This window comes from Monomorium pharaonis, chromosome 10 (genome assembly GCF_013373865.1).
Source record: "Monomorium pharaonis isolate MP-MQ-018 chromosome 10, ASM1337386v2, whole genome shotgun sequence".
NCBI classification, from domain to species: domain Eukaryota; kingdom Metazoa; phylum Arthropoda; class Insecta; order Hymenoptera; family Formicidae; genus Monomorium; species Monomorium pharaonis.
The window spans coordinates 9,598,001-9,610,928 of NC_050476.1; the positions used below are offsets into that span (position 1 = coordinate 9,598,001).

The window sequence follows — 12,928 nt, forward strand, 5'->3', positions numbered from 1 at the left end:
AAAGATAAGAGAAAAACAAAATGTACTTTGTACCTTTATGTAAAACTATAACAATTAAAAAACAACATAAGTTGTTCTTTTATGTGCCTTAACCCATTACTTCTCAAGCGGACATTTTATAGTCGATTGGTTTTCGGCTCAGAAAAGTGATGAGATCACATGAAAACTTAAAACGAAATATGCTTTTCTACGTAAAAAGAGTTGCTGTTTCAGATTCTGGGGTCAAAATTTCAAAATTTTCTATTGGAAATTAAATATGGCGGCTCAAAGTTGATATAAATTTTTTCATCGACTATTAACTTTTTATAGTAAAAAACTTCAAAAAATTTTGTCCATGACTGTTGTAAACGATTGAAGGTAATGCTGATGCTGGCGGTACTTTCGTCTATTTTGAGTAACTTGAGGGAGTAGACACTCTCACCTTGGGCGCCAATTTTGTTCTCAGCGATTTCACAAATATATAAAATGAGTACTCAAACGCATAGTTTTTAAAAAGTATGAATTTCGTGGCATGTAGACATCATATTGTATTCGTTAGCCATTTTGAAAAATGACTAATTGACCAAAGATTCGTACTCAGCGACCTTGAAAACGTAAGAAGTGACTACTCACACACATATATCACAATAAAATATAATTTCCATGTATTTAGACGCCATACTGCATCCACCATCTTGAACTACTTGAACTACTTAAAAAAATCAATTAATAATCATAGTTTATACTTTAAAGAGGCAAACTCCGTCACTTCAATCGTTTACAACAGTCATGAACTTGAAGCTCGCAACGCTCATTTCATCTTTATTGTTTAGCAAATGTAAAATAAAGTCGTAAAGCTTTAAATGAAACACAGCATAAGACGATTTAAAACTATTACAATGTGACCTCATGTACTAACGCAATCAAAATTGTTTTCTCCCAGTACATAAAATTTCAAATATTAAATTTTATTTCAATTTTTTAATACCTAACATTAATAAAATATAAAAATTTTTTATTAATTTATAATAATAAAAATTAAACTTATTAACAAAAAAAATTTTTTTTTCATGCACTCTCAATTATGTCTTATATCGCAAAAAATATACACATATGTACTGTACAAAATAATTAACTCAAAATACACAATATCTTAACAAAATTAACTTTAAAAAAAATTTTTTTTAAGGGTGCAAAGTATATGTGCTTCGTAACGAAAAAACTGTTGTACCAAAAAACCCAAATAGTAACATTTTTAATTCTCCTTAAAAAAATGACATAATAGCCGTAGATATAGTAGAATAAGCATGGGTTAGGCTACCTTCATTTGGATTTAGTTCACATTAAATTGTTATCATTACAATATTAATTTACCCCAAATATTAACTATAAAAATTGTACAAAAATTATAAACAATTTTTAAAGTTTTTTTTTTCCAAATTAACTTAACCAATTTTGATGGCTAAAATATGTTATACAGAGTATTAAAGCAAAACTGAAAAAAATTAAAAATTAATTTCGTTAATAAAATAAGAAATAAAAAATTATTTTTTGTTACATATGCATCAAAAAAGGTCCTTTTCGTGGCTCTTTACCAGCCGAAAAGTCATTGATTGTGCACGGACAGCAGTCTCACCAATCAACCGTGCAGAAAAGTCGCACGACAATCACCTTCCCCTTCATTCTGACACTCGTGTCGTACCACGTTATCTCTCGAAACGCATATAAGAACTCTTGCAAAACTTTTGCAAAAATTACCGACCGTTCATCATTTTGACATTTCATCGCCGTCTATGATAACTTTCGATGCTTCGTTGCTTCCAAACAAAACTAATCCTAAATAAATAACCTGTCAATTCGCAGGCATCGTGTCATTATGTATCAAAGCTGCTTAAATCGTTAAAATCAAACAGTACAAAGTAAAAATTAATAAATATGACAACTCGTTGCATTTCTATAAGGATTTCAAAGCAAAAAGTCGACAATTTTAATAACAGACAATATAAAAAATTCCTTGACAAAGCTCCTGCTCGTACATATTTAGCAACAAAAGTAAAATTTTTTTATGAATTACTGAAACAATTTATTTCTTTAAAATACATAAAAATAAAATTTTTTGTGAAAGACTACCCCCAAAGACTCTCCGTCCTCTGTTCTAAACTACTTCTTGTCTCCATCATTTTTTACGCACTCGTAACAAAAATAAAATGTGTTACTTGTGCGAATTAGTTATTTCCACTCGTGCGGGTAAACGTACTCGCCTTCGATTCGTGCATCCACTCTTTGCACTGGTTAGAAATAGCCGACTGTCCGCACTTGTAACACAAATATCTATTTCAATAACTTTTTAAATAAATTATTTTTTGTATAATTACAATTTTTTCTTTAGTAGTTTTATATCTTAAGTTATAACATATATTTTTTTACTTTTGGATAGCTTCAAAAGACGTGTCGTTTTTCTGACGTGGAATTCAAATGCTGCCAGAAAGATGGAAAAAAGTAGTGGCTAGCGATGGACAATACTTTCAGTGACAGGTTTTTTACTGATTTTTTAAAATAACGCATTAATTTTCACGAAAAAAGTGAGAACTTATTCAACATCCTAATAATTTTAACATGAAATTTAGATTTAGCGATCCAAAAAACCTATAAAAACATATTTTCAAGAAAATCTGATTATTTTGCAAATTTTGGATCCATTTTAAATTTTGTAATTTAGATCTTAAATTCGAATTCAGCGATTCTAGAAACCTTGGAATACTTGTCACTATAATTTTTTTAAAGATGCACATATATGTGTCATCCACACTGGTGGCACGTCTTATTTTTGCATATATTAGGTAATAAACTTAATTCCTGCTGTCTTTCGTTTCTAAAATTGATTTGTTTCAAAGTAAAAGTGAATGAATATCTTAATCAAAGTAATTTCCTCCATTTTCTATCACTTTTTCCCATCTCTCAAGCAATAAGGCAATCCCACGACAATAGAACGCATTGTCTTTCGAGGTAATCCATTCATCCACCCATTTTTAAACTTCTGCGTAACTGGAGAAATGTGTGTCCGTAAATGCATGTTGCATCGACCAAAAAAGACGGTACCCAGTCTGAAAAGTACGCTAAATGCGGGAAGACTTCCCATTCAAGGTTTAGAAGTGTCTGCTTCACACTTTTCAAAACATGCGCTATTCAAATAGTCAAACGCTATCATGCAAAAGAATGACTTTGTGTCGATTGTTGACTACGGATGGTCTTTTTTGCATCAATTCATTACTCAATTGACAAAATTGTTGTTGGTAGCTGTCAGCTGCAACTCTAAGAGCGTTTGAGTGAGATTCTCAGCGAGCAATTCTTACAACTCGACATTTTCAAAATTTTTTGGGCTATTCGGGACATTCTTTGTCTCGCGTCAAAATCACTTTTCAAAAGCGTTCAAACGCAAATTCTACATGTTCTTTCTGACAGAGTTTCATCACCATACACTTCGAATAATAAGCAATGTGTTTCAGCTGCGATTTTCTAAAGGTCGAAGTAGTGAAGAAGCACATGTTAGAAAAACATCTTATCGCGGTTCATTTTCAATCAATTGGAAAATCTCTTTAGCTTCGAGAACTCTAATCTGTGAGGACTGAATCACTTTCAGCAATGTATAAACTACAAAAGTAACTTCACCGTCAAAACTCATTAGTGTTGAAGCCAGCTCTCTAGTAACAAGTGACAGTAATTCAGTTTACCACTTAGTATATATCATCCATAACGAAGTTAATAATTCTTCACCGATAGTATCATAACTTCTTATGTAAAAATAACTAATTTTTTATAAAACGTTCTTTTACAATTTTTATTAATTAAAATTTAAGAGAAAAAGAAAAAAGAAAAATAATGTTAAAATAATGTTATAAATCGCATAAATTTTTGAAGTCTTTTTATACACAACTTTTCATAAAACACAAAAAAATAACAAGCGTACTGAAACTTTTACGTGCAGTAAAACTGCAAAAATTTTAATTGATTGAAAATTTCCTTACTTTGGCAGCATTTGCCGTATCGTCGCCAGGGTCGGAATATGTAATAGGCGAATCTACGATAGTAGATTCACCTTTATCATAGCTGCACGCATCCGCAAGGGCTTTCAGAAGATCCTCGTCTTCGGAACTTCTCCAACCAAGCCAACCAACTTCTGGCTGACTACTGCGAGCTATTACGGCGCCGTTATTCACATGTCTTAAGATACGTAATTAGAATAATAAGATAAATAATATTTATTATAAATACTGTCATATATATAAAATATAAAATAAACTATACCTCCAGACAATCGCTGGAATTCGTCGGGAACTGCGAAATTTGGCAACAAATTCAAGAGTTTCGTCAGAAATGCAAGCAGGAACTAGAAGTTCTGGCGGATAAGATGGGCACATCCGATAATCCTTATTTATTTGACTTATGCGCCATGTACCATGCAAATTAAATTTTAATCGTTCGACCTAATAACAAGGATACAATTTCATATTGTAAATTTCTTCAATCATAGCTAAACATTTAAAAAGATTCTTTAGCTTTAAAAAAGTAAAGAAAAAATATGTAACTGTTCATACATATTTTTTAATGCAGGAGCTTTTGACATTACCATTTTTAAGATAATAAGCAAAATTAAAGCAACAAAAGTGGTAATAATACATCATTTAAATTTTTTTTATATTAATCAACACTAATGTGAAAAAAGTTGAAAAAAATTATTTGTAATTTTAAATGTACTAATAAACCAAATTGCACATTTCATTGTAACATTACATCTAACCTATTAACGCCTATCGGGCATATTTTTAACATAATTTTCAGCGACTTTACTTGCAACATTAAAGGTCTAAAAAAAATTAAAGTCATTTCTTATGTAAAATTTTACGCTCTTTCAGAATCCAACATCAGAATTTGTGTAAAATAAAGTCCAAAAAAGTTATGAAGGCTTTTAAGGGGGCCGTCTACATTAGGAGGCTAAAATTAAGCACTAATTTATGATTTTTTTCTAATGAAACTAAGCAATGGATCTTTTTGCGATCTTTTTTCACTTATTGTGCATGTCTTTAGGTACTCAAAACAATTTTTATTATAAAATTTTATTTATTTAATTATAAGTTGTAAGCAAAAATGCACAACTGCCTTAAAAAATTCCTTCCACACTGTGTACACGATAACATACAGTAGAATCGACTGAAAGAAAAAAACCAAAGTTTTTTGTAAAGTTTATGAGTATAGCTTCTAAGTGAACCTAAGAAAGCCATACATTTATTACAAAAAATTTATAAAAATAGCATTTAAAAAAAATTAATTTTTTATGAAAAATTTTTGACTTTTTTTTTAAATAACTTTTTTTACATGACTTTTAATTTATATTTTGGGTTCACACAGAAGATAATTTAATAACCTTTAATTTAAAAAAAATAAAAGTGGATCCGTCGATTAGTTTTTTTTAAATCGTGTACGCAGTTTCGAAAAAAGTGGTTTCGAGAAAAACGCGTTTAAAGTTTCCAATCAAAGAAAAAGGTTGATAAAAGCTTGCTAATGATTGTTTATCCGTACTTTTCGATTAATCTACTATCCCTGCTCCATATAAATGTCCTCAGTGTCCTCATACAATTCATTCTTCTCCAACAGCCATTGTTTGTCGTAAGTACGCGTTTCCTGCGCAACAGATCTGCTACGACGATTTTGGCTAATCGTGCAATTTTCGTTCATTCTATTCGCAACATTTCTACATACTGGTCCAATAATTATTTCCATGCATGACATGATTCTTAGAACCGACAGATAGCCTTCATTGAAAATTCCAGCAGCTATGTAGGCAGCAATTTCAATGATTTTGCGGCCGCAATGGAAGTGTTTTGGGGCCAGTTGCCAAATAGTCGCATTAAAACTTTCATTGGCATTTTGTGTATACCCATCTAAATACCTCTCAAGTAATTCTTTCCGAGCAGGCAATGTACATTTTCAAAGACCGTTAGGGATTTTTATTTGCCGTCCCGTTCGGAGCGCTCGGGACGTGCGCACTGCACGTGCTCATTTCGGCCTGATACAATTTGAATCTATACTTGAGACTTCAGGAGCATGTTCTACGGATGAAATACTATCGATTTAAGCAAAAAAAATCGATTTTTTTTACCCTCTAATGTAGACGGCCCTCTTAAGTCAAACAATTTTTTTCAAAATATTTTTTTTACATCAAAATAGTATAAAACTTCAATTCTTTTCGCAACCATCCGTGTACAAAATAGTTATACATTTTAAAAGTATATTTTTCTAATTTGTTAAAATTCTTTTTTATAAAAAAATCCCAAAAACACGAATTGTATTTTTTCTACAATAATTTGCAAATTTCGGATAACTAACAGCTTATTATCACTAAAAATAATGGGATATTTGCAGTTTATTTCCGATCTAATACACCATTTTTATTGTGGCATTTTCAATATGACAACCAAAAAATGTAAAAATTGTCAATTTTTCTACATTTTCCCTAAATTCTTCCACGAATCCCTTCTTAAAAACAATTTTTGTTTTACGCACGAACTATTATCAGCTTACAAATTAATTTATAGACACATATCAATGGACATAAATTTAGAAAGTTATAAGACAATAAATTCAAAATAGTAGAAATTGTGGCTATTAAATTTCATTGCTGCTATACATAAATATGTATTTTTCTTGGTTTCTAATCTAATTCAATCATTGAATGATCAAATAAAAATAACAACCTTTGTAACGAGCCGTCCCTCCGGGCAAACAAGTACAGGGCCGTTACCCCTCTACCTTGCGTAGTCCTCTCCGCTCATCACCAAACTCTATAAAAGCCCTCCATCGGTAATAAGGAGGTGATAAGGCAGATCTCCCCAGCAAACTGAGCCAACCAATCCTCCTAGCGAAACAAACTGGGCTACCCCGTGCACGCACTGAGTACCGTCTAATCTTAAACCCGACTCCTTTGACAATGCGTATTGAGCGCTTCCTTAACCCTTTAACGCTCAAATGCACAAGATTTTTTTATAAACTTTGGCGACGTAGACTGTATAAAACAGATAAACTTTTTATCAAAGATTACTTTTCTAGAGGGTTTCGAGTGTGCCCTTTCGAATGCCGTTGCAAAAAATTGAAAAAAATGTCAAGAACATCGAGTTCTGAGCTTTTTTTTTTAAAAAAAGCACGATTTTTTTTTCGAGTAAAATTTTTTTTTAAGTGGATTTTCTTTATCGTATAACGAACCCCCGCCTGCCGGCGACCAGCGACCGCGTACGGCCCGGCCGAACATCCGTCGGGCCACGATACGGGCACCGGCCCGTCATAAAATATCACATCGCGTCGAGGCGAAAATCACCTCCGCAAGTCGCGCGATTCCCCACCGATCTCACCGCGAACCCCGCGCCCGCCATCGAACATCACACGCGACTTACGCGAAACACATGATCGGTGCGTGCACGTATACAACACGCGGTACATATTGTAAATAGTGTAAATAATTAAATATATCTTACTGTTTCGCATCACAAGTCACATTGTCTATTGTCTCAGACCTTTTCTTTCCATATCCCGGCGAGCTAATCCGCACGGAAATAAGGTCGTTACAATCGTAACGAGTTTGGATTAGAATCGGAACTGCATAAAGCGTGCACTTTTTAGCTGTACTTGAAGACTATGCAGCGCAAAAATTTTTTTTAACAGGGCGGATCGAATATGGCCGCTTAAATGTCAGAAATTTTGAAAATTCTCAATTTTTACAGTTCTTTCTAATTCAAACAATCGTAATTCGATTTATTAATGCTTATTAATCACTCAGTAACGTTTAACCATATTAGTTTGTATCTTAAAAAGTGAAATCCAATATGGTGGCTAGGATTGACGGAAACACCAAAACAAATAGTATAATTCGTAATTTTTGTATATTTCCGTGTACTAATGTAACTAGGGAATACAAAAGCAACTGTGTGCGAATGTTTGTATACATACATCTAATTCAGGAAATAATTATGAGTGAAATCTAATATTACTTCTAATTCTTTGCCAATGATTTCTATGTCAGAGGTACCGATTCTCACCGCGTGGAGATGGACAATTATTGAGAAACTTTTTTTGTTTTTTTTTTGTTTTTTTTAACATTTTGTTTATTTTTTTATAATTTTTTTATATTTTTATTTTTTAATTAAAAAAAATTTTTTTTTTGTAATTAAATCTAATGATTACTCTCAAAACATGTCTTACAAAAATATAAATTACAATGTTTACAAAATTTTCTTGTTCTTATTTTACATGTTTTTGTTGAACAATATTTCTGTGAACTAACTGACTCGGTTTCGTGTTCTTTCATATAAGTTTTTTTAATGTAATCTTTGCTCAGTTCTAGTGCAACATCTTTAGTACTATGTTTTTTATCCAGTGGATCTGTTATATCTTTTAGAATTGTAACGTTAGTGATGGAAGCCTATAAGGATATAAAAATATAATAAAATAAGGATATTTAAAAAAATTGATATTTCCTTCCCTAATGCTTTTTCAGCCTATAATAAATTTATGGGCGGCGTAGACATGATCAGCATTGTAACAAGGTCATGCCTATTGTACGCTCAAAAAAGTGGACATGAGTTATTCTAATAAGAATAATTCAGGCTTCCATTACTAACGTTACAATTCTAAAAGATATAACAGATCCACAAGGTAAAAAACATAATACTAAAGATGTTGCACTAGAACTGAGCAAAGATTACATGAAAAAAATAAATATGAAAGAACACGAAACCGAGTCAGTTAGCTCACAGAAATATTGTTCAACAAAAACATGTAAAGTAAGAACAAAAAAATTTTGTAAACAATTTATATTTTTGTAAGACATGTTTTGAGAGTAATCATTAGATTTAATTACAAAAAAAAATTTTTTTAATTAAAAAATAAAAATATGAAAAATTATAAAAAAATAAAATATTAAAAAATACAAAAAAAACAAAAAAAATTCTCAATAATCGTCCACCTCCACGCAGTGAGAATCGGTAACTCTGACATGGAAATCATTGGCAAAGGACAATTTAGAAGTAATATCATTAGTTTTCACTTATAATTATTTCCTGAATTAGATGTATGTATACACACATTCGCACATAGTTGCTTTTGTATTGCCCAGTTACATTAGTACACGGAAATATACAAAAAACTACGAATTATACTATTTGTTTCGGTGTTTCCGCCAATCCTAGTCACCATTTTAGAAGCGCCATATTTGATTTCACTTTTTAAGATACAAACTAATATGGTCAAACGTTTCTAAGTGATTAATGAGCATTAGTAAATCAAATTACAATTGTTTGAATAGAAAAAACCGTAAAAATTGAGAATTTCCAAAATTTCTGACATTTAAGCAGCCATATTCGATCCGCCGTGTTAAAAAAAATTTTTGCACTGCATAGTTTTTAAGTACAGCTAAAAAGTGCACGCTTTATGCAGTTCCGATCCTAATCCAAACCCGTTACGATAAAGAAAATCCACGTAAAACAAAATTTTACTCGAAAAAAATCGTGCCTTTTTTGAAAAAAAGCTCAGAAACTCGATGTTCTTGATATTTTTAATTTTTCGCGACGGCATTCAAAAGAGCACACTCGAAACCCTCTAGAAAAGTAATCTTTAATAAAAAGTTTGTCCGTTTTATACAGAGTTCACGTCGCCAAAGTTTACGAAAAAAATCTTGTGCATTTGAACGTTAAAGGGTTAACGCCGCGCACTGAGCGGCACTACACCGCCCCGCTCGTTATCCGATTCCTGGTTCGCGTATTGAGCGACCGCTCCCGACACCGTTCTCGGGGACCCCGTACTGAGGGAAAACTGACGCCGCGGATGATCATCCTCGGGATGATTGTCAACGACAGCTGATTGTCGCAACAACTGATCGCCGCAACAGCTGATCACTGTGACAACCGATCGGAGCTCCGCACCACCGCGACCAATCCGAGCGCCGCGACCGACCGCTACGACCAATACGCACACCGCGCTACACCGCGTAGTCGCAACCATACCGCCGCGACCAATCCGAAGCGCCGCATTACTGCAAAATACTCCGCGCGCACGCGCGCCGCGACACGTCGCCAGCATCAAGCATTGCGCACCTCGCAAAACAAGGCAACACACACCTGTATTGTAAATATTAGCGTAGGGACACTGTAAATAATTAGCGTAGAACTATTAATGATAGATAATTAATAAACCATCACCGTTGTACATATACATGATTGTCTAGTCACTCAACCAGTCCGCCGCCCGAATCCTGAATCCCGCGGCTATCCGTTAACCAATCATATTCGAAATTCAAAGGTTACACCTTTATAAAATATCTATATAAAAATACATATTTCTAATTTTATAAATTATAACAAAAAATGTATTTTTATCAAGTGTCGATAATTCTCCATAATTTTTTTATATTTTCCTCCAATGTTCATTATTTTCATGATTTACAACACATTATTTTCACTTGTTTTTATCAATTGTTCACAAGTCTAATAACATCTCAACTGTAATTATACTGTACAATGTATGTCGACAAAGTACACAAAAAAATGTTCTTCAGAGACATGCATACTTAAAACATACAAATTCTGTAACATATGCAATTTATATTTCTGTAAATTATGCTTTGATAAAAATCACTAGAGAAATTGATGTTGTATAAAGTTATTTTTGAGCATTTACTAAGAGTGTTCCCTAAATGATGAGAGGCAAGGGAATTCACGCTAATCAAGAATCCCGAATAGTAAGAAACTCGTAAATACAGCTCGTAGACATGATCCTTAGGTCACAAATTAGCCGTCATTTTTAAATAAAAACAAAAATTTTGACAAATTTGAACAATATACCCTTAAAGTACAACTTTTTTGTGCACCGATGGTTGCGGAAAGAGTTGACGTTTCATATTAATTTAATATAAAAATTTTTTTTAATTTTTTGCTATTTTTCGCATTTTTTTTTAATTTAAAAGCCACTATAACTTTTTTGGGCTTTATTTTACACAAATTCTTGATAATGTATTTTAAAAGAGCGTAAAATTTTACATAAAAAATAATACTTTTCAATTTTTTTTAACGTTGCAACAAATAAAGTCGCTGAAAACTATGTTAAAAATGCATCCGCATGGATGTCAATGAGTTAAGAAGAATTATATTATAATCATATTTCATATTTTATACAAAAATAATATAATGAAACTTCATCTTTTATTCCAAAATATTCTTTATATAAACTCTATTTCTTATGTAAAGTTTTTTTAGAATTATTAGATATATATAGATTGTTTGCAATTAAATTACTTAAAACTTGTCTTCTTATAAAAATTAATGCTATTTTAAAAAGTCGTTTTAGAAAAATTTATCGGTCAAAGTTTAAAAAAATTTGTGAAAATGTCTACATATTAATCAGAAATGTATTTTCAAAACTTAATCAAGTTTTCATTTTTCATATTATGTAAGAAAACTAGAAAACTTACCTTCAACAGAAAAATAACCTTACCTCTGAATTAAATGTGATAATATAAGAACTATTGTCTTTCCCGAGCCTGGGGTAATCCTTGCCTTCTTCCATAGACCAAGCATAGTACGCAAACGCAAATATATCCTCTATACTTTTTCGTGGGTAGGTCACTTTGTGCAATCGTTTAAACCATTCCAAACAGTGCTCATTTGTAGTAAATGCACAACTAAAATTATTAATATTTTTAATAATTCTCATATCTTTTTAATGAAAACTAAATTAAAACTATAAAAATACATATAAATTATACTATACATATAAATTAGACACTATATATAAATTATAATAACAATAAATTTAAAAAATCGAAATGCGACAAATCTAATATATTTATACAGATACAAAAAATATCAATATGTTATAAATACCTTAAAGAACGTGCGTCCTTGCAACCAATGTGCAAATAGAATATCTCTTTAACCTCCAATTGCTCAATGAGACCTAGAGGTATGTTGTAACACGTTTGACTTAATTGTAGATAAAACCTGTAATTTGAAAGTGCCAAGACACCGTCTGTTGTCCGTCCCAATGCCACAACCGATTCCCCGCTCAATGGTGTAAACGGAATGGTCAATGTTTCATCCTCGCATTCAAAATGCGTGTGCATAGGAAATAACTCTGAAGCATGTAAATGACATATAGACTGCAAACTGGTCGGCTCTTCTGAACTCTCCATATTTTCTGTAAATAGAATATCCATTTCTATAAATTAATTATAATGTTAACTCAATTAAAAAATCTACAAAAATCAAATCCAAAAAGTTAAATTTTTATAAAACAGCCTCTGGACTTGTTTGATAGTTTGTATTTATAATTTATTTATTCTTTAATATTTACACATACATTTACTTTTCATAATATTAATAATAATAAAAATAAACAAAAAATAAAGTATTAATAACTTTTTCCATTTTTATTTACAAAATTTTATGAATTGCTCTTAAAAAAACATTCTTTACTCCTTAAAAATTTTTTTTCCGGTCATAATAATATAAAAAACAAAGTTGTATAGTTAATTAATATTTTAGAACTCATTAAAAAGAAAACAATAAAACATTTCTAGGCATGTTCAGTTGTAAAAATTTTTGTATTTTATGTATACAGGGTAATTCAGAATGACCCAGATGTCCATGCAATCAAGAGACACGGTAGTGGCTCGCGCCTAGTAAACGCGCAGCGCGAAACCGACCGTGTTCTTTACGCGAGTACACAACTTGTGAGCACCCGAAATTATCGAATCTTAGAAATGGCTAAAGCAATCGAATTCTAACTAGGCTCAATCAAAAGCTTGGGGTCGATTCATATCAGAAAGCTGTTATTTTTCCTCTATGTGCTCTATGAGTGGAGATATTGGAACGCAAAGTCCGAAATGTAAAAATTTCATGTAAGATTC

The 12,928-nt window shown here is 31.7% G+C and overlaps 1 protein-coding gene across 6 annotated transcripts in view; it reads right to left on the minus strand.

The window, feature by feature from the left end:
- LOC105831889 (myotubularin-related protein 3) overlaps positions 1-12,928 on the minus strand; it is a 199,634-nt gene that overhangs the window by 149,728 nt on the left and 36,978 nt on the right. For all 6 annotated transcript variants that reach the window (XM_036293108.1, XM_012672341.3, XM_036293107.1 and 3 more), the window contains 4 exons: positions 11,904-12,216; positions 11,515-11,701; positions 4,285-4,463; positions 4,005-4,200 (listed from right to left, as the gene is read on the minus strand). In XM_036293108.1, coding sequence (XP_036149001.1) covers positions 4,005-4,200; positions 4,285-4,463; positions 11,515-11,701; positions 11,904-12,211 — 870 coding nt within the window. In that variant the 5' untranslated portion in view covers positions 12,212-12,216. The remainder of the gene's footprint in view (positions 1-4,004; positions 4,201-4,284; positions 4,464-11,514; positions 11,702-11,903; positions 12,217-12,928) is intronic.